This window comes from Letharia lupina (genome assembly GCF_014066315.1).
Source record: "Letharia lupina isolate WasteWater1 chromosome Unknown contig_4, whole genome shotgun sequence".
Lineage (NCBI taxonomy): Eukaryota > Fungi > Ascomycota > Lecanoromycetes > Lecanorales > Parmeliaceae > Letharia > Letharia lupina.
Window position 1 is genome coordinate 1570642 of NW_023502973.1, and position 20854 is coordinate 1591495.

Here is a 20854-nt window from a genome sequence, read left to right on the forward strand (position 1 = left end):
AAATGTCGGGGCTGAACGACAAAAAGAACATGGTGCGGTTTCCGGCAAACCGGTAGATACTGTCGAGGATGGTGTCGACAAGGTGGTCCTAATCCACAGCATAGGTGTCCATTCCCCAGTCACGAGCTTCAAAGAGCACGGGATATTCTGGGAGGAAACAAGCTTAGCTTCTGAGGCCTTTTTTTGGGGGATGTCGTAGGCAGAGGACTTAGTAATTTCGACGGCAAATCTGACGGACTCGGGAAGCTTCACAAACAGATTCTCTCAAGTCATGAACGATGCTTGGATGTATTCACTCCTGGTGTTCCCTTTGTATGAGTCACACCCTTTGGGTTCGTTGAGCTTGAACTCGACTGTATGCTTCATACGCTCCACAAGGCTTTTAGCACAGGACTGTTCGTACACGTTCGAAGAATGTGAGCGCGGTCTATAGCCGGCACCGAGTTGGTCTCCGCATCTTTCTGTGTATGTTTTCTCCGCCAATGATGGCAAATCTCCCGAAATCGACTGCGACTCGCTGATGTACAAGAATTGTGGGAGTAATTTTGCGGGGATACCGGGGCAGACCAAAACATTTCGGAATTACCTGCTCTAGAGTGAGAATATGTAATGGATGGTGCATCTATTCCTGTTTCACTCATGAGGAAGTCAAGGTATATGATCGGCACATCGTCTTTCGTAAGTTGAACATCTTCGCTCATTAGCATGGAAACAGTGAGCAACTCATGACATGCATCACGAACCAGACTCGGTTTAGCATGTTGTCTAAGATGGGGTATGAAATTGTAAGAATCCCATAGTTTGGGGTATGAAAATGTAATTTGCCCTATGTCGGATGCTCAAATGACGGAATCACTTTCTCGATGCGCTGCTCCCTTTCTTGGAGGCTGTTGTACGTTGAGCTCGCCTTGAAGCTTCCCACATCCAACACCATCAGCACCTGTGCGATAGGCAAGTAGCCTCTGAAGGCAGCATGGGTCTTTCGCTGACCAGCCGAAGAGGTCACGTACTTTTGGATCTGGTCCTGCTCGAAGTAGAAGCTCCATGACGGGCATGTTCCCCTTCACGCAAGTATCGGTGTCGTCGTGGGAGTGATGGATACCACGATGTACGACATCGACACCAAGTGGGGGATATGAGCGAATTTTGGAGGCAAAGGACCCAGGCTTGGTAGTAGTAGCACAGTTTTGGGAAGATCAGTTAAAGCAAAATATACACAAAAAAAAGTAAGGGGAAGCAGAGAAAACAGGCACGGGTGGGCGAAGAAGTAATCGAGCATTGTGGCGAATCACTGGATAACAGAAGTAAATAGGCAATGGAATACCATTGCGGAAAAACAAGAGAAGCTGCACAACGCGGCGTTTGTATCAGCTACCTATTTACCCCGCGATATAGATAGGATAGAGGAGGAGCTGGGCCGATATAGTTCTTGGTGAGACCCTCAAGCGTCAGATCTCACGGAGGTTAGCGTTGCATATAATCAAAAAATACCATCTCAGCAACTTGGCAATTCATGTGAAGTCAAGGATCTGGGCAAAGTACTCCGCAGACTAAGAACTTCCTAAGTAGGTATTTCCTGCTGGTTGTCAAGTTTGTTGGGGTCTGGGATCCAACGCAACCGCTACTTCTGTTGGCAGCTTGCTTGAAAGACTGTCAGCAGATGATAACGAAAGCAAAAAGGAGGAGAGCCATGAACTCTCCAGTGAAGTGTTAACATTATGATGCCTTTCGGTTTCTTTTATTCCTGCAAGAGGAAGAATTCTATGTAATTGTCTGTCATTAAGCATGAATCATTGACCCCATTCTTGTTCACAATAGCCTGCCCTTTGTCCCTCCAACGCTATGCTGAAAAACAGATGTCTCACTGCAAATTTTTAGTACTCGATCCTTCGCTATGCAGTTACCCGCTCAAAGCATGAGCGAAGTGGCCAGGAGCCAGCCCGCCAATAGAATTACAAGGTCTGCAGCCTTCCAGGCCCCTGCCTTCGCAGAAGCTGAAACGATTTTTGTGACCTTTTGAGAAGCGGAAGCCGCCGCAGAAACAACAGGCGAGCTTACAGCACTGTCAGCAAGAGCTGTAGGCGATGCTCGAGTTGTGAAAGAAGGGCTGTTGGTGATCAAGAAACCTTGTTCGTTGTATGACTTCACTGCAGTCGCAGCTCCAGCTGGTTGGGTGATGATCATAGGAAATCCTTGTTGATTATACGATGTGACGACTTCATATCCACCATCCCCAGGAGAACCCTAATTTCAGAGTCAGCATGCCCTTCTATGACACAAAGTCGACGTGTGAGAGATATTCACGAAGGACGGGCAACAAGGAGAATAAGCCGCTTCCAAAACATAATATTAACATGTGTGACAAATGCAAGGGGGACAACACAGGGAAGAACGCCTTTTCAGGACGTGAAGCCGAGTACAAGGATCACAAGATGCCACACTCCCAAAAAAAGTCACCCTGCCCTGATCGAAGTCTGAATAGGAAGGGACTGATCCGGAAAGCACATACCTGCTGCGAGTCCGCTGGCAATGAAGTAGACGATACTTGTGGGGACGTTACCTGCCCAAAGTCAGCGTAATGCGGGTTAATTGCCTTGAGTACAGGGCAGCTCACTCACAGATGCCGCACTTGGCGGAAGGACTTTGCCAGAACTTGTCACTGTCCACCCAGCTGGCAGACCCGGATATGTTGTGACTGTTGCCGTGCTGCTTGGCGAAAGCGTAGTTGGGGTCCATCCGCCCGCGTTTGGCTGAATGACGGACGATGACGACTCAGCATGAGTTCCTTGAAATGGCATTGGGCCGTTGGTAGTCCCGGTGGTTGACGGCGCTACGTCGGCGTTGATTGCAGTATCACCATTGCCAGTTGAAACGACTTTACCATTTACAGCGGTGATGGACTGCCATGTACCGTCTGTGCCCGAGTATTCATACTGACTCCCAGTCGAATAGTCAGTGGCGGCAATAGACTTAAGCACCATGGAGTAGGGTCCGGAGGTGTAGTCGGTGTAAACGGTGCCCGAAGCTTGACCTGTCGCCCATTCTGAAGCAAGTCGTCAGTCTCATCATATCGAGACGTAGATCCTGGATCCTGACTTACGTCTAGTACCGAGGGCTGCTGAAGCGTCACCACCACTCCAGGAGCCAACCTTGATCATCATTGGAGTCTGAGGATATGGGTATCCTCCAGTTGAGTCTGGAGTCAAAGTCCGGACAGTGGCTCCATTGACTTGCCAGGTGATTTGATCAGCTGTCCAGTCGATGGCATACGTAATGAAATCATCGTGATTACTGGCGGCGGCATTTGTCTGCCCTCGATTATAGGTGGTCGTCTCACCCTTGCCGAAGTAGTTGGTTTGAACATTGGCATCGTCATATCCAAGCCATTCAAAGTCGATTTCATCCAGGTCGTCTGACTGTAGGATCGCGCTGCTCACAATTCCAACCCCGGGAGCCGCTTTGATCACGAACTCGACGTGGCCGAACATGATGTACCATTTTGATGCAATGAGTGGAGAATCACCAGCTTTTGCTACTGTGAATGAGGCTCCATTTGAATCGTATGTTGGGCTGCCCTGAGGGGTGAAGGAGCTGGATTCCCCAGAGGTAAAATCGATGTTTACTGATTTGCCAAGTGCTGTGTCGGCTGGGCAATTGGCTATGCAATGTTAGCACGAGGCCCCAATTGGTCCGAAGTCAAGGACTTACTGCTTGTGAGAGGATTGCAATTTGTGTAGGTCTGAGCAGAAGCCGGGGCAGCTGCCCAGATGGCCATGACGGCGGCGAGGAATGTTTGCGATCTCATGTTGGGCAAGGCAGGTCTTGTCGGCAATGAGCCGTTGATTGTGGAACCTATGAGCTAGCGACAGCGACTGATGATGGTAATTATATGGGATGAAGGCAATAACGCAGTCGGTGATGACGATGATGATGATGATGATGATGATGGTGATAGTGATGATGGGTAGTGGATGCAGCGAGTAGAGAAGAAAGAATGGGAAGAGGACGCAGGAGAAAAGCAGAGTGGTGGGGGTGACTTCCCGAATTATTTGGTCGTTCTTCAAGAACTCCAAATTTATCCTCACCACCGCACTTTCCTCCAGCCACTCCTTTAATTCTTCTGGATTTTGTTAGCGGTGACGCGTGCAGTAGAAGTACGTGAGATTTGATATTTTTGCGAGATGTGATTAGAGCAATTATGTTCGGTGGCTGGAGTGCTAGAGATAATCATGTAAAAAGTAGAATGCAAGCTCGGAAGGAGGAGCGACAGAGAAAAGAGAGGGCTGGCAATTGTTTACTACCTTAGAAATCCGTCGGCACGGAAACTTGAAGCTAGGGTTGCATTAGCGCCCGTTCCCGCCAGCCAGAAGCTTGGCAATGGCGCAAGTACTCCGCTCGCGGGTGACAAAGAGAATGGAACGCCAAGCCAGACTACTGCGCGGAGACACACATATAAATTTCTATGTATCTCTCTGTTCTAGTATCCTGTATCTTTTTGTCACCCGCGAGGCTCGGTAAGTAGGTCATCAATCAACGCCTCCCGCCAACTACAAATAGTCGCAGTCATATTAAGGCAAAGAAGAAGGAAGTATAAGAATTCTAGCTATAGTACTTAACGCGTAATTCCTTTTAAGTTGTTCCTTTAAAAATCATTGCTAAGCCTGTCTACCCAATGCTCTGGCGGAACTACAACTCGACGGAGACACGCCGACCCTCTTAGCTACTTCTGATACCGCAACCAGCTGGAAAACACTTCTCTATGTACAACATTGGAAGAAAAGAAGTATAGACTACAGTTTGATCGAGCTCCTTGCCAATTTCGAGATTGTCAATGCTCAGTCAGACCCACGTGATAAAGAGTACTCACTACGTGCCATAGCCAACAATATGCAGCACTATTCTCCACCCGATTACATCAAGTCAGTTCAGAACGTCTACTGTGAATGTTCTCTATCTACAATTAATTGCGGAAATGGAATGAAGCTGTTGGTTCGAGCTGGCATTGGTTGTCGAAATGACACGGTGCTAATGAATTTACCATCCTGGGTGCGAAATTGGGCAGACAAAGACAGCGGCTCGATTGCAGATATGGAGGTTATACCACTCGTCCCGACCTCGCGATAAGAAATACAAGTAAACCACGACTCGCTCGAACTTCAGGTACGCGGCACATCTGTCGATGTACTAGACAGATTCGGATCTATATGAAGAAAATCTACTTGCATCTCTTCGCTCATGGGAGCTCGAGCTTAGGGATTTCGCCCAAGAAAAACATTTCTACTCAGATGAATACTGGGAGGTCTTTGAGGGTTTCCTAGGGAAGGTTTGACATCCTAGAGTCGTTCCTGGCCCCTCCAGATCCATCACTCAGTATGTTGAGTCCCCAATCTTTGAGTATGTTGAGCGTCTCAGGACGGAACCTGTGGACGACGCTAGCTACCAAGAAGCTGTCAAATCAGTCTTTCCCTCCATTTCCGTCCATGAGTATATCAAGCTTGTCAGGACTGAGCAAGTATGACGTAGACGTAATTGTCTTGCGAGCTAGAGTTGTGATAGTAGCAGCCCTCAAAATCGTTGTTCGAGTTGATGAGGCAGTCGTTGTTGACGTTAATGTGTTATTGAGGTCGCGAATCAGCTGTCGGTCTCAGAAGTTGGAAATTGCGAGGCGGTGGTTGAGATTAACGAGTCAGAGAATGCATACGAGTATGAGATAACGGTCACTCCATACGAGACAGTGGCTGGGTACTTTGTGGGTGTGTTTGCTAGAACACCACCTTGGACAACGAGTCTTGGCTTCGAGGAGCTAGAAGTCCGAGCGTCCAGCCAACGCAGCAGCAGCCTATTCGAGGTGCCGTCAAGGCGCTCTTGTCTTTGACCAAGACTGACGTTGTAGGGGCAGAAGGAACAGCAGCCGCTGGAATTGTTGAAGACGCTGCAGGGAATTAGCTACCCGCTGGCACGAACCCTGGTGACGTTGGCACAGTGGTGGTACCTCAGAGCCCTTCCTTATATCAGATTCTTCAGGCCCGAACATTCTTTGCGTCCGGAACGTAAACGCATAAAGTCCCACGAGGTCTGTGGGGTAGATGCCTTTGGTGATGGGACGGTCATGTGGGGTCTTTTGTGGGATATTGGGAGGCGGCGTTCCCATCATTACAGGGACGGTGTGACTATGAGGTCACTGTCGCACGCGCGTGTAGTCCCTAGGAATGTTCTTTCGGGAACCTGTAGCGGCATAACAATGTGTTGGTGCAGCGGAAGAGCCATAAATTTCGTGCGTAGAATCGTCGTTGGTGCGAAATCTTCCGAATGCCCGACACGCAATGTACTATGGTCATACAGAATTTAGATGATCAGTATCTCAAAGGATTTGATGTTGTCGTTATCGCACGAGGGAACGACTGAGCAATCACAGCGACGTTCGAAGCAGAGTGCAGAGTAGAAGCACCGTAAAAGTTATGACAATGCTGCGACTGTTGCGCATGCGATTTCGAAGAGTAGTCAAGCTGAGGACAGGAGTGCTAGCATTCCTTATTGTGAAGCCATCTCTGGAGCAGATTGCCTGATTGACTTGAAAGCATGATTGAGATTGGCTTTTCTTTACACACCTTTGCAGCTGCGTCGACCATTTTTCGCTTTGCGCCATGTTATCCTAGACTTTAGTAAGCGCCTTTCCATCTGCACTTCAATTTGGGGGGGAAGGGAAGGCTCAATGTCAGATAGCCTGGGCCAGTGTCATGGTAGTCATGGGTCACTGAGTACTACCAACAACCGCATGGCGTCAGAACAAAGGGCAATGGAATAGTACATCTACTCCAAAGCTTGATAAAGAGCTATCGACGAGGAAATTTCTGAGCTGTTTGAGGCTCTCTTGGGAAGAATTTCGGTCCTGAATCAAAATAATCCTGGCTTTGATGCCCAAAAGCGAAGTGAAACTAGGGGGCAGCATGGGGGTTTGGCGACGCAAACTTTCAGTTTGTTTGACAGCTTGCCGGGCCCACAATAGGGGACTTCCTACCTTCAAAATACAAGATTGGGTTGGTGAAGCATCAGGCAAGCTGCCAGAAGAAGTGGCAGTCTTAATGTACTCATAGGTATCGAGCCAAGAAAACTTAGCAATCAATGTGTAGAAACAGTCCAGACAGAGTGCTTCATGGGCCATGAACCTCGTATCTGTATTTTGTACTCATAATGTCAACATCACAAGGGATCATAACACCGCAAATGCCAATTTGTTCTGGCAGCGCGCCTGGCACCGGTGGCACATTGAGTGAGTTCTCTAAATACAGTACTGTAAGTACTTTAGGATCGAGGCGATTTGCTTTTCCATGTGAGGTTGGCGCTCATGCCGTGGCTAGAGCCGAACAGGGTCAAGCTTGTTCTCCACATTTGGTGTCTGCGGCCAACTCCTCCAAATGCCAGCAGGCTCTGCATTCAGTGTACGGCCACTCTCCAGCTCATTCTCCTATCTTATCGCATCAGCTGTAGCAATCCGGTCAGGCTGCACTGAGTCACCTTTCTTTGGCCTTCTGCAGCCGGATGCTCACCAACAAGAGAATCTTTCTTTGCCCGCTTTCCCGCAGCAACGACTGGCACGCTTGTCCGGCATAAAGGCCATCCCGCTCAATGTGCTTGTACTTTCTCCGCAGACTTGGGCCTGGCTTCTGCGCGTAATTGCCACCCTAGTTCGTTGCTGCGTTACCGCCATACTGCTCGCAACGATGACCAAGAGAGACAACTCAACGACCAAGAATGCGTCAGAGAGCTTTAAGAAAGGCGGTCTGCGACTGCATGACAAGATAATGGGGGGACCCGAGGCGAGCTCGAGAAAAGTACATCCGCAACTTCGTACTAGCCAGAAGGACTTGTAAGTCAGCCTCAGTCAATGCCACCGCCTTCGTTTCTATCAGGCCACCATCCGCTTGCACGCTGGATTAGCCATACACTCTGTTAGAATTGTGCCGACTGCTGGTCATGCTTCAACACGAATATTCGAAACCCACGACTGCGAGCTCTTTCAAAGAGTATGATCGCGAGTAGCCCACAAAAGACATGAGGCAGGCTAGGAATTTCATCACCAGGGGACCCTGCTCGCCATACTTCTCTTCATGTTCTACCATACTCCAGGTGTATGCTGGGTCAGGTAATGAATGCTGACAATACGGTTATTTTCATTCAGGGCCGCTAAGAATTCGTCGATCGTTAAAGGCAATGGGACGTTCTTCTCCGACTCACCAGACGACGCGCCACCTGCCGATGCGATCAGAGGCACATACCTGGACTACCATCAAGAGAAGGAAAAGTCGGAGGCGGCAAAGGGACCCGTACCCTCCGTGTCAAAGCGCCCGCCCTTAACAGAGGCTCCAAATGCCGACATAGCACCGTGGATGGACGATGGGATTCCGGCCTTGTCCACTCATGGTCTCACATCCTCCAACTTCTTCAATGATGGTCTGTCAAAAGCTCAGCGATCGCCATCATTTCGTCCGGACTCGGGGCGTACCGCCGATAGCGAGTCGCCAGATCCAATGTTTCTGACCAACGACCGAACACCGTCATTAGCAAGTGCAACCACTGTTGACAGCCAAAGCTCGCTATCTAAGGCTAGCACAAGCAGGGGTACACCGTACAAGAAGGCAGCGGGGTTCTTTGGTGACGAAGGCCAGCAATCACCACGAAGCTCGGACACAAGCATACCTAGCACTCTGCAACGTGAGCAAACCGCGTCCTCTCGGCATGGCTCTAGACATGCCAGTCGGGATGAGGGACGGCCAGTTTCTCCGAGTAGCTCTAGGCCAAGGACTCCGCTGCCCTCAAGTGACGTGGTCCCATGGCTGTTCCAAGATTTCAAGGTAAGCTCAGATGCTTCTGTGCGCATGAAGCACTCCGCATATGCCCGTGTTCTCAACGGAGACTGCGCTGGTCTGCCGCTATCGATCATCCAGTAACTCCATACGTTCAATTTATACAGTTCTAGCAAGTGTATATATTACAGTATTAGCACTCAAATCTGCTTTTCATTGTATATTTAGATGCGTTGTTCCTGAAGGGCGGGTCTGTTAGTGGCAACGATGTCAGACATTCAAAGCCACAACGGCAGATATCCGTCCTGTTTCGGAAGTCGCGATTGGCCGCTAACAAGATTATATCACAGGAAATCTCACAGTACGGCGACGCCCCTGTTAGGCAAGCGCCAGCTGGCCTCGATAAACAGCGATATGCGGATGGCGAGCCTCCCTCCCATGCTCATCACCACATCCGACTCCATCTCCCTCACCACCGACACACTCGAAGCAAGGAGGAACCTCCGAAGCCTCCACCTAAGGATGCAGGAAGCGGCCACTTGATTCGTCCTCTTACCAACAGACAAGACTCCGTGTCTAATGTTCGGATGCTGAAAGACTCGATATCTTCTCCCATGTCCTCACGCAACACTCTACCTCTTCGTGGCACCAGTCCTACACCAAGTTCGAACAGTGCTGTCAGCCGTAGCGAAACCATGCCAAGTCAGCGCTCACCAGCCCATAGCGCGGCTGGAGGAAAGCGCTCCCTTCTAGACAAATTTCGGAGGCACAAAGGAGAGCATGGTCACCATGAATCACTCAATCCGCTCCATCATCTGTCTGGGTCTACAAACTCTCTGCACCACACTTCAACCGAAAGCAAGAACTACAAATCAGAGTTGGCCAACCAGAGGGAAGCTAGGCAAGGAAGTGTTGCGACTTTCGATAGCGGCTCGACGGCTAAGGCCTCGGACTACATGAGTGGAGACTCGGGATCTCCAGTATCGAAGAAGGAGACCGGATCGAAACTTCTACACAGCCACGGGAAATTTCCTAAACCCAAGCGAGGGATCAGTTACGAAGGTCATAGCGGTAAAAATGCCGACAAGGCACGCAATGCATCCGTGGCCAGTGACTCAATGTTCAGTTTGGATACAAATCTAGATGACATGACAGGCATTGTTGACTTAACAGCTTCTACTTCTACTGCCCCCCACGGCGGCATTTTTACTGGAGACCCTATCCCAGAGGAGCCTCGGACAGAGCTCAAAGATCCCGACACAATGGGTGGTGCAGGAGCTTGGGACGCTCCTGATTCGTGGGCGGTCAAGAAAGTCGGTGACGAGAATTTAGGACGGTTACGAGAAATTGACGACGCTGGGATACCCCAAAAAGTCGAAGACGATGGTACCGCGCATTGCCTACGAGTCTTTCGAATTGACTCGACCTTCGCCACCCTGTCTATGGGTGTCAACACGACGGCTTCGGAAATCTTACAAGTTCTGGGCAAGAAGTCTTTCCTGCAAGATGATCTAGACAATTACCAGATCATCATGAGGAAACACGACCTCCATAGACAACTTGCGCCAGGAGAACGACCAATCGCAATCCAAAAGAAGCTCCTCGAGCAAGCGGGATACCAAAGCAAGGATAGGATTGAAGAAATTGGCCGGGAGGACAACAGCTATCTTTGCCGTTTTACCTTTGTACCAACCAAGCTCAGCGGATACTACAGCCTAGAGTCGGAACCTGGTCACGGTAAAATGCAAAAGTTCAGTCACGTTGACCTTTCAGGGAGGAGCCTTGTCACTATCCCCATCACCCTTTATCAAAAAGCCGCCGAAATCGTGTATCTCAATTTGTCTCGTAACCTCGCCCTTGACGTTCCGAAAGACTTCATCCAGAGCTGCGTCAACCTTCGAGAAATTCGATATATTAGCAATGAGGCTTGGCAGCTGCCAACAAGCTTGAGTCTCGCGACTAGACTCACCGTTCTCGACATATCTAACAACCGCCTCGAGCAGCTTGAGCATGCAGAGCTAGACAAACTGCCAGGACTGGTGAGCATCAAAATGTCCAACAACAAGCTAAAGCATCTCCCTTCATACTTTGGTCAATTCCAATCACTACGGAGTTTGAACCTCTCTTCCAATTACATAGAAGCGTTTCCGGATTTCCTCTGCGACTTGAAAGGCCTCGTCGACCTCGACATAAGCTTCAATACTGTCGGATGTTTGCCGAAGATAGGGCAACTCACCGCATTGGAGAGACTGTGGGCGACTAACAACATGCTCCACGGCTCTTTCCCTGAAAATTTCAGGGAACTCAAGAACCTCAAGGAGATTGATCTACGGTTCAATGGATTAACTAGCATTGATATTATTGCCGAACTACCTAAGCTGGAACAACTCATGGTAGGGCACAATGTCATCTCCAAATTTGAAGGGAGCTTTGCACAGATCCGTCTACTTCACCTAGATCACAATCCCATAACCCGGTTTGATTTCAAGGCACCTGTGCCAAGTTTGACGTCGCTGAATCTCGCCTCAGCCAAGATCTCACAATTGGACGACAGCATATTCGAAAGAATGAAAAATGTCACGAAACTGAATCTGGACAAAAATCATTTTTCGACCCTCTCCAACCAGGTCCATAGGCTTCAAAGGCTGGAGTACCTGAGCATCGCAAGGAATCCGCTAAGTAGTTTACCTGCGACGATCGGCCACCTCCAGGAGCTGCGCTTTTTGGATATTCGGGAATGTAATCTTAAGAAACTCCCTGGAGAGCTATGGTTCTGCTACCGCCTGGATACATTAAACGTCTCTTCGAACGTTCTGGAGTCCTTTCCAAAGCCCGCGACGACACTTGCCCTTACTCAAGCAGACACGCAGCCGAGCAGTTCCGAGACTACACCCGTCCCTGCTTCAACTCCAATTTCTGCGTCAACTCCTGATGAGCACGAGGAGCTGGGCAAGCTAGAAGACTTTCAGGATCGTAGACCAAGCCAGGCTTCCGGAGGACTCCTGAGCGTTGGTAGTTCACCAGCGTCGAGCACCAGGCAGGGATCGATTGTCTCCATCTACGGGCCAGGAGGCAGAAAAGCATCAGTGGTGTCGAGAACACAGACGAACGGTACTACGACCCCAATCCACCGAAAAGACTCCAATCTACAACAGCGATCCAACAACACGTTTGCTGGATCCCTTCGGCATCTGTTCTTGGCAGACAATAGACTGACAGAGGATGTATTCGACGAAATCACCATGCTTCCTGAACTTCGGACCCTGAACCTTTCGTACAATGAGTTATATGATATTCCTCCGCGATCCTTACGACGATGGCCGAATCTCAACGAGCTTTACCTATCTGGTAATGAGCTGTCATCTCTTCCATCGGATGATCTTGAGGAGGTGTCCTCCCTGAAAATCCTGCACATCAACGGAAACAAATTTCAAGTTCTTCCCGCCGAACTTGGCAAGGTTCGGAAGCTCGCAGTTCTGGATGTCGGGAGTAATGCTCTCAAGTACAACGTCTCTAATTGGCCCTATGATTGGAATTGGAACTGGAACAAGAATCTCAAATACCTCAATTTCTCTGGCAACAAACGTCTTGAAATCAAGCCCAGTCGATCTTTCACGGCAAATGGGGGCAGAGAAGCTGCTGATCTTACAAATTTCACAACCCTTCACCACCTGCGAGTTCTTGGCCTGATGGATGTGACGCTTACAATTCCCTCGGTTCCCGACCAGACAGAAGATCGCAGAGTACGGACGTCCGGGTCGTTGGCTGGATCAATGGCATATGGCATGGCAGACAGCCTGGGAAAACACGAACATTTATCCACGATCGATATGGTAGTTCCGAAGTTTCGGGGTCACGAGACTGAAACACTTCTAGGAATGTTTGATGGGCAAGCGCTGTCAAGCGGGGGCTCAAGACTTGCAAAGTACTTGCAAGAAAATTTTCAATATCATTTCATAGAAGAACTAAGCAGACTTCCAAAGGAGGAGACTCCAGCCGACGGCCTCCGGAGAACCTTCCTCGCCTTGAACAAAGATCTGGCAACAACGGCTAGCCAGAGTCTCGACGAAAAGGAACATCGATTACCTCAAAAGTCGCACCGAGGATCTACTGCAGCGCATACGTTGAGCGCAGATGACCTCACCTCAGGTGGCGTTGCCACAGTCATATTTCTTGACAATATGGAACTCTATGTTGCGAACGTTGGAGACGCGCAAGCGATGCTCGTGCAGAATGATGGGGGTCATAAGATCTTGACACGAAAGCACGAGCCAGCTGATCGACGAGAGCGGGAGCGTGTTCGAGACGCAGGAGGATATGTGTCAAGACATGGCAAGCTCAATGATGTACTAGACGTCTCGCGTGCGTTTGGCTATATCCAGATGATGCCCGCTGTTATGGCTGCTCCGAACGTCAACCACCTTTCGCTGAAGGAGTCCGATGAAATGATATTGATTGCGTCTAAAGAGCTATGGGACGTTATGAGTCTTGAAATGGTTGTCGACGTTGCGCGCTCTGAACGAGTGGACCTTATGCGGGCGGCCCAGAAGCTTCGTGATCTAGCCATGGCCTTTGGGGCCAATGGCAAGATCATGATTCAAATCATTAGCGTCAGCGATCTGAAGAAGCGAGAGCGCAATCGCTACCGGGGCCAAAGCCTCTCGATGGGCCCGTCCCAATCACAAGATGACCAGTTCTTCGCAACGAAACGTGGCAAAAAGGGTCGAGATAGACCTGATGATTCGACACTCCAACGACTCGATCCTGAAGTCGACGCCCCAACGGGTAATCTTAGCATGGTTTTCACGGATATCAAGAATTCGACTACTTTGTGGGAGAACTACCCGGTCGCTATGAGATCGGCCATCAAGTCTCACAACGAAGTCATGAGACGACAGTTGAGGGTCATCGGAGGATATGAAGTCAAGACTGAAGGTGATGCATTCATGGTCTCGTTCCCCACCGCAACAGGGGCTTTGCTGTGGTCTTTCGTCGTTCAACAACACCTCCTGGAAGTAGATTGGCCCCCTGAAGTCCTGAACACCGTACATTGCGCAGAGGTTCTGGATGGGGATGAAAACGTCATCTATCGTGGTCTATCAGTCCGCATGGGCATCCACTGGGGCGAACCGGTATGCGAACCTGATCCCGTCACTCGGCGCATGGATTACTTTGGGCCTATGGTCAATCGAGCAGCTCGGATCTCGGGCGCAGCAGACGGCGGCCAGATCTACGTTTCGCAGGACTACATAGCCGAGATCCAACGTTCCCTCGAAGCGTTTGCTGACCCCGAGCGGACTGGGTCCACTGGCTCGGATGACTCGCTGAACGAAGATCCACTGGGCCAATCAATACGCAGAGAGCTGAGGGCCCTTAGTTCCCAGGGTTTCGAAGTCAAAGACCTTGGCACTCAAAAACTCAAAGGGCTCGAGAATCCCGAATTGATCTACCTGATGTACCCGCATTCGCTTGCCGGTCGTCTCATCGCGCAACAACAGCGCAGTGATGCTGAAGCTGCCGCAGCTTCTAACGAGCCTGCTAGCTTGCAGCCTGGAAGCGTGCTAGATTTTGACACCGAATATATATGGGGGCTGTGGAACATCAGTCTGAGACTGGAAATGCTGTGTAGTGCGCTCGAGAGCCCGGGAGCAACGAGCCTGAAGCAACCGGAAAAGAGTGTGCTTGAGAGAATGAAGAATCGAGGAGGTGAGGTGACAGATCGGTTCTTGGTTAGCTATCTTGAACACCAGGTTACAAGGATTGAGGTAAGTGATCCTGAGCCTGTGACAAATGGATCCTTCATGCTGACTTCTCCATAGACATGTGTATCTACGCTTGCGTTAAGGAATATGGTGACGCCATTCAGCACACATAATTTGCTTGAGCATGCCTGTCCGATGGACGATGTGCTGGGGCACATTTCGGCGCAGTTGGCGGAGTTCAAGGCGTTGAAGGAGAAGAAGCCTCGTGTACAGCCGCATTGATGAGGCTGTTGGGAATAGCAATGGAAACGTATGGGTGGCTTTGGGGAACTTCTGTGTAACGTTCATACCGAGGTGGGAAATACGGAAGGTCAATTGGGAAAGGCTTACAGTCTGGCGTGGCGTTTGTGGAATCGGGGGCATGACTCGATATGAGTGAGGAATGCAGTATGATCGATCTTTGTGGATGTTTATCTTTTGTATTTATCTTGGAGCTTGCGGCCATGGCACAGCGAAGGCAGCAAAGCATGCAAATAAAGAAACGGGTTTGGAATATGCTTTCTCAAAAGCAATGTGACCCAGCGGCTCTCCTATTACCTGCAGTTACCAGGACTCATCAGACACCACGTCACCTGTGCCAGCCGCAATACCCGACGCAACAAGCCAGTCTCTCATCTCAGCAATTCTCCTCGTCACATTCTTGTTGACTACCCCTTACCCCTCGATAAGACCTCCCCAGCACGCAGCCAGAGATTGTTATCCAGATTGACTCCGTCAATTTGCTCAGCCCACATATGCTCCTTGCCACCAAGCACTAGATGCTGCTGACTTCTCGGTATGTCCGCCAGCGGGTCGTCATGGGTGTGATACGAAATGCAGGGAACGAGTGATCCGGGCTGCTGAGACTGAGTTTGTAGTAGTTGTGAGTGTGTGGTCAGACATTGATAGAGCGGTTGTTGTGGTAACGGGTGTGTGGTCGGAATTGTCGTGATGATTGCCCATGTCGGCATTATGCAGCTGTAGGAAGATGAAACCAAGAGACTTGCCAAACGGCAAGGAGGGCTATCCGACGGACATGCCATGACTCCTCAATTCGTGTAAAGATACCTGACTCCGGTCTGTGTAGCATGCCTGGTGTCGTTTATTTAGCGAGCCAGATATACAGCAAAAACAGTAGCAATCTCCAATCTAAGCACTCCGCAGGCAGATTCGTACACTGCAAACCATCGATTGAACCTCCGGTGGTACAACCAGTCTGTGTCTGCTTCGTCAAATACTGTAGCAGTTCCGATAAACAAAAGCAAGACGTAAAGCCGATGCCAAAAGCAGTCACTGCAGATCACATATTGTAAGGTTTGGAGTGCCGTCCTTGAAGTCATATGCAAGGGAGAATTGTCAAGAAGGTAGGATTGTAGGATACACGACCCTTCGGTATATGAACTATCATCATGTTGGTCGTCAGTCTGGCATCGTTCCTTCCGATCCATGTCTTCGATCTTTGAAGAAAGAAAGTGTGCGAGAGCAAGAATCGCGAAATGAAGTCCAATGGGAGCAAAGGTGCTAAGCCTGCATGGATGACAAGGGTTCGTAGACAATTTGGAAGGTGAAGTCAGGAGATAGCCAGAGCACATTTGAGCCGTGCCTGTACTCCAATGGAAGAGACCCTATCGCAGACACTATTTCCAAAATACAAAGCCATGCAGGAAGTCCTTTCAGCAGCAACATGATTCTCTTCGAAGCCAGCGGCTAGCAGTAAACAAGCTCAAGCTCACGTATTGGGCGAGGCAGGCATTGGCATGTAGTCAGCTCGCGGCTATTAAGGTACTTGTCATACGCAAAGATAAGAAATGTGGGGGGGGGGTGGCTCATCTTGCTTTTCGTCTTGTCAATTTCTGGAGAGTTGAGAAGATTCTGGTGAGAGAAGAAGCTCGTATATGAGGTAGAGAATGGAGGTGCTTGGTGGAGAAGATGCGCTAAGCCTTACGAGATCCTTGGAAGTTAATTGGCTGCCTTCTTTGTCTGCAAGGTAAGGTACATATCATATACATTTTACACATATACATAACTACCATTCTGCATATCATCAGAGTATTTGTATAAATGATTCATGTCGGAATAAATCACCTACTATTATTTTTTTTTTCCCTACAATACCTACTTTATATTTTGTCCAGCCGTTGTACCCTCGTTCATCCTTTATTGCAACCTGCACTGCCCGACTCTTGTCCCAGCGACCTACGCCTGCCTGATCCAACAATCGCTATTCCATCTCTGTACATAGTCCAAATCCAAAGATGGGAGCGTCTCCATCTCCATACTGCTGTGATTAATGGGGATGAATCCTCTCTCTTCCGACAATGAGCGCCAGCCTCTGTTGCCACCAATCCATGGCCATGCTCAGTCCCCCGCTCTCTATCCAGTGTGGCAATGGCCCGTCCGTGCGATTCTTGCCGTAAAGACCTTTTTGGTGGAAAATCCTATTCTTATTTGTACATTTGCCTTGCAATTCTGCACCTATTTCGCCAAACATATGGTTGAAGTCCCAACCATCAAACTATTCGAACAGGCCATTTGCAACCGATACTACGCTGACCAATCCGTGCACCTACGACTCACTGCGCTAGATATCGACGAGGGACTGTGCAAAATCCCTCCCATCCAGGATGAACTGGCCAACCTCACAGGCCTCAAGTTTACCTTCGATGCATTGCCGGGGCTTTTGACAGCGCTGTACTATGGATCAATCGCAGACAGGTATGACGCTCATGCTCCAGGAATACAGAGGTCCTGCTGATCAGGGCTCGGCAGGCTTGGTAGACGGCTTGTACTTGCGCTCTGTTGTGCAGGGACTTTGTGCAGCTTTTTATGGATTCTATTCATCTGCTATGCTGATACGAACTTGCCGGTAAAGCTCGTATGGCTATCTTCAATCTTCCTCTGCGTGGGTGGCTCTCAACGGGTGGCTAAGGGAATGAATTTCACTATCATTGCCGACACTGTTGATAAATCGCACAGGTAATATTGCACCAGTACGGGTATCAGTGATGACATTGGCTGACAAACGCCAGGACGAGATACATGTATCTTCTTGCAGGCATTCCCCACTTGACAACATTGGTAGCCCCACCGCTGTCTGGTCTATTGATGCTCATAAGGATATGGCTGCCCTTTGCTGTCGCTATTGGAGCATTGGCTCTAGGTCTGCTGATCATCGTCTTTATGCCCGAGTCGCTGAGGCATCTCTCGTCTTCTCCCAAGAGCCCTCTTCTTGGCGCCGCTGATACGCTCACTGGCACCGACTCGGGGGAAGGGACAATTACCCCTCCAGAGCAGCTTCCCCGTGGAATCCGTACGTACATTTTGGAGAGGCTCCTTCCTGTTGTTACCGAGAGTGAGTCGCAAGACATATTTCGCGAGCAAATTGACCTGTTCTGCTCTCGAGACATGTCTTGCGACTGAGCTATTTACCGCGAAGAGGCAACGCTGACTCCGAAATGTGCGTAGATAATCGGCTGCCCGGTCCAGGTCCTGAGAATAAAGAATGGTGGAGGGACATCATCGTCCTGATACAAATGCCGGGACTTCCCTTTTGTTACCTACTTTTCTTTCTCAAGCCGCTTGCCATGATCAGCAAAGCTTTCGTGTATCAATATGCTTCTTACAATTTCCAATGGGGACTGAGCCAGACCACTTGGTTGAGGTTTTCCCAGGCTGGGGGTTCGTCTTTGGCAACAATAGTAGTCCTACCGCTGTTGTCTTCTGTGTTAAATCGGAGAGGACTTCATGCGCAAATGCTCGATCTCAACGTCATCCGTGTGTCTCTGCTGGTGGCAGCGACGGGCTTCGTCCTGTTGCAACTATCATATCACAGCTGGATGCTGCTCCTGGGTAGGTGAAGGCTTTGAGAGATACTGCTATGAATGGCTAATTGGGTCATCAGCGCTCTTCATATGCGGCATGAGTGAAGGTGAAGAGCCTGCGCTGCAGGGCCTCGCTACTTCCCTCATAGATCACGCGTACCATGCGAGACTGTTCACTTCGGTCGCCGTGGTAGAGATCCTCGCAAAGCTCATCGGCGGCCCCATGATGGGCAAGTTGTTTTCAATTGGCCATGCCAAATCGAGTGGGATATGCTTTTCAGTGTCCGCAGTACGTCGAGCGACACATCCCTCGGTGCCGAACAGAGACTGACACGCTGCTACAGATCATTCTCTTCGTTCTCATGGTCATTGCATGTGTACAAAGGATCAAACGTTAAAGGTGGGTGAGGTAGGGTAACTAGATGATCTACTATGAAAGATAGGCTGCATGACCTAGGAAGCATCGAGGCTTTGGGGTTGGCTCTGGTTCATATGGTTCTCGAGATTTACATTGGGTTGGGACCGTGGAGCTATGCATATATCGATATATGAGACATTTCCTGTAATGTGTGTGAAGACATCGGACCATGGCGCTCCGCATATCCTAAGATAATTCATGGTATAAGTCTTGCTCGGTATAGTGATTGTGTTGTCAAAAATGACATTATTGAGGTTGAATCTAGTGACGGATGCGCAACGGAGTTGGTATGGGAGGCAGAAAGGAGGGGAGGATTTCATCGGGGGTAAATCAATTCAATGGTGGATGGGTGACGTGAAATCATCGACTTCTGCTTCATTAAGCTTTCCCAGGAGAAAGTGTTTCTGGACTGCATGTAAAAATTGACATGGCTGGTCATGCTTTCCTTGACAATCAGGCGCCGGCTTCTCACTGATGCGAATGGTAGGGTTGAGAAATAAGCAAGCGTTACGACGCATGAAAGAAATCCCTATGGAGAAGGTTCTCGGTCAAAGGAAGAACAATCGTCGACGAATGGTCGGCAACGGATTGTGCAGTATTAGGAAAGGACCGCAAGTTCAGACATCGTTACAACAATAGACAGCTACCGTGCCCATTGAGTCATCTCGCTCGAACTCCATAGTATCCCCTAATCACACCTCTAATGATCGCCGTTGCACCCAGAAGCGGAGCGGAGCAGAGTGCTGTCACAGCTAGTAGCTAGATGCCGCTTCAGGCTGCGCGACGGTTGAGCTTTCACCGTAACCCCTGTGTTCTGGTGGTGCCGGGGCTTCCAACTGACCTGTACTACTCTCCCCTGCCCTAATCATCGACTCCTCTTCTTGTCCGCTGACACTTGTGTCTGCGGTTCCGGCCTGTGGCGGCATAAGGTTGGAACCCATCTCAGTAGCTGAGCTGTGAATCGGTTCTAGATTTGGTGCCCAGTCACGAAGATCCTCTTCAGCATCATTCAGGACTTGGCGAGCTTGGTGGGCGTGCTCAAAGGCCGGACGGGTATCCCCGGGGACTACTGGAGTATCGTCAAGGAGGTTCAATAGGCGGCGTCCGTGGCGGGCGAGCATTATCTGCTTCTCGGCACGTTCGATTGTGGCGGCGAAATGGAGGTCGTAAGCTTCCTTGAGCTTCTGGCGGGTCTTATAACGGCTGTTAGCCTACGTCAACCTCGTGGCGTAGCCGCAAGAGACGTACGATATTGGTCAGCTGAGCTTCTGCAACCAGATTCTGTGCCTCGGCCCTGACAAGTTCCTGCTCAAGCTGGACAATCTTAGTACTTTCAGGCTCCTTGTATTTGAGCTTTGCTATCTCATCCGAGATCTTCGCCTTGTGAATCCTGCTGGGCTGCACAGAACTCTCGGTATTCCTGATCTGCTTCAAAATGCCGCGGTAATCTTCCAGGTTCTGCGCAAATACATCCTCCTGCTCGCCCAACTCCGACAAAAGAACGCCTAGCTTGTCCGAGACGTCGGAAACGGAGTCATCTCCCGTAGCCTCGCCCCAGTCTGACAGCTGAGAGGCGATGGAGATGCGCTCGCGGCTGGCTGATTCGTAGGCACCGATGGCGTGGTTCTCGCTCTTTATGATCTTGAAGAGCTTCTTGCTCAACTCTGGCTGCTGCATACCGCGTAGTGAGGCCATAGTGAATCGGTGCTTGGGTGCGCTTCCTGAGCTTCCAGTGGTGGAGGCATTGTCCTTCTTGGACCTTACGGAGAGTGATCGATTCCTGGCAGGAACATAGACCGCGTCAGTAAAGAGGGACCGGAGCTACATGCGACAGCGCAGCTCGAGCTTAGGCAACAGATACTGACATGGTAAAGTGTCCTTGAGAGTCGATAGGTAGTGGAGTGGTGTAATTGGTATTGCACCCTGCAGTGGTGGCTCGTTCGGAGGAGATAAGTTTTACAAGGACGAATGTTTGAGGCAAAGTGTACTGACCCACAATGGAGCGTCAGCAGACTCGTTGATAACAAGGGCGGCCGCAATCAAACCGCATGTCTTGGCAGAGAAATGTAC

General features: G+C 49.8%; 4 protein-coding genes across 4 annotated transcripts; 2 read left to right on the forward strand and 2 right to left on the reverse strand.

Moving 5' to 3' along the window:
* Positions 1–1908: 1908 nt before the first annotated feature.
* Positions 1909–3805, reverse strand: HO133_008031 (uncharacterized protein; the record flags this gene model as incomplete). The annotated part of the gene is made up of 5 exons (XM_037298899.1): positions 1909–2244; positions 2510–2560; positions 2619–3043; positions 3101–3658; positions 3709–3805. The coding sequence occupies 5 exons, from the start codon at positions 3803–3805 to the stop codon at positions 1909–1911; spliced, it is 1467 nt and encodes a 488-aa protein (XP_037156235.1).
* Positions 3806–7721: 3916 nt separating this feature from the next.
* On the forward strand, positions 7722–14788 carry HO133_008032 (uncharacterized protein; the record flags this gene model as incomplete). Its single annotated transcript, XM_037298900.1, has 4 exons — positions 7722–7867; positions 8180–8852; positions 9155–14569; positions 14624–14788. 4 exons carry the CDS (start codon positions 7722–7724, stop codon positions 14786–14788), a joined length of 6399 nt encoding a protein of 2132 aa, XP_037156236.1.
* Positions 14789–17036: 2248 nt separating this feature from the next.
* HO133_008033 (uncharacterized protein) lies at positions 17037–18764 on the forward strand (the record flags this gene model as incomplete). Its single annotated transcript, XM_037298901.1, has 6 exons — positions 17037–17260; positions 17315–17521; positions 17575–17855; positions 18011–18394; positions 18447–18655; positions 18711–18764. The coding sequence occupies 6 exons, from the start codon at positions 17037–17039 to the stop codon at positions 18762–18764; spliced, it is 1359 nt and encodes a 452-aa protein (XP_037156237.1).
* Positions 18765–19536: 772 nt separating this feature from the next.
* Positions 19537–20479, reverse strand: HO133_008034 (uncharacterized protein; the record flags this gene model as incomplete). The annotated part of the gene is made up of 2 exons (XM_037298902.1): positions 19537–19977; positions 20033–20479. 2 exons carry the CDS (start codon positions 20477–20479, stop codon positions 19537–19539), a joined length of 888 nt encoding a protein of 295 aa, XP_037156238.1.
* Positions 20480–20854: the final 375 nt, after the last annotated feature.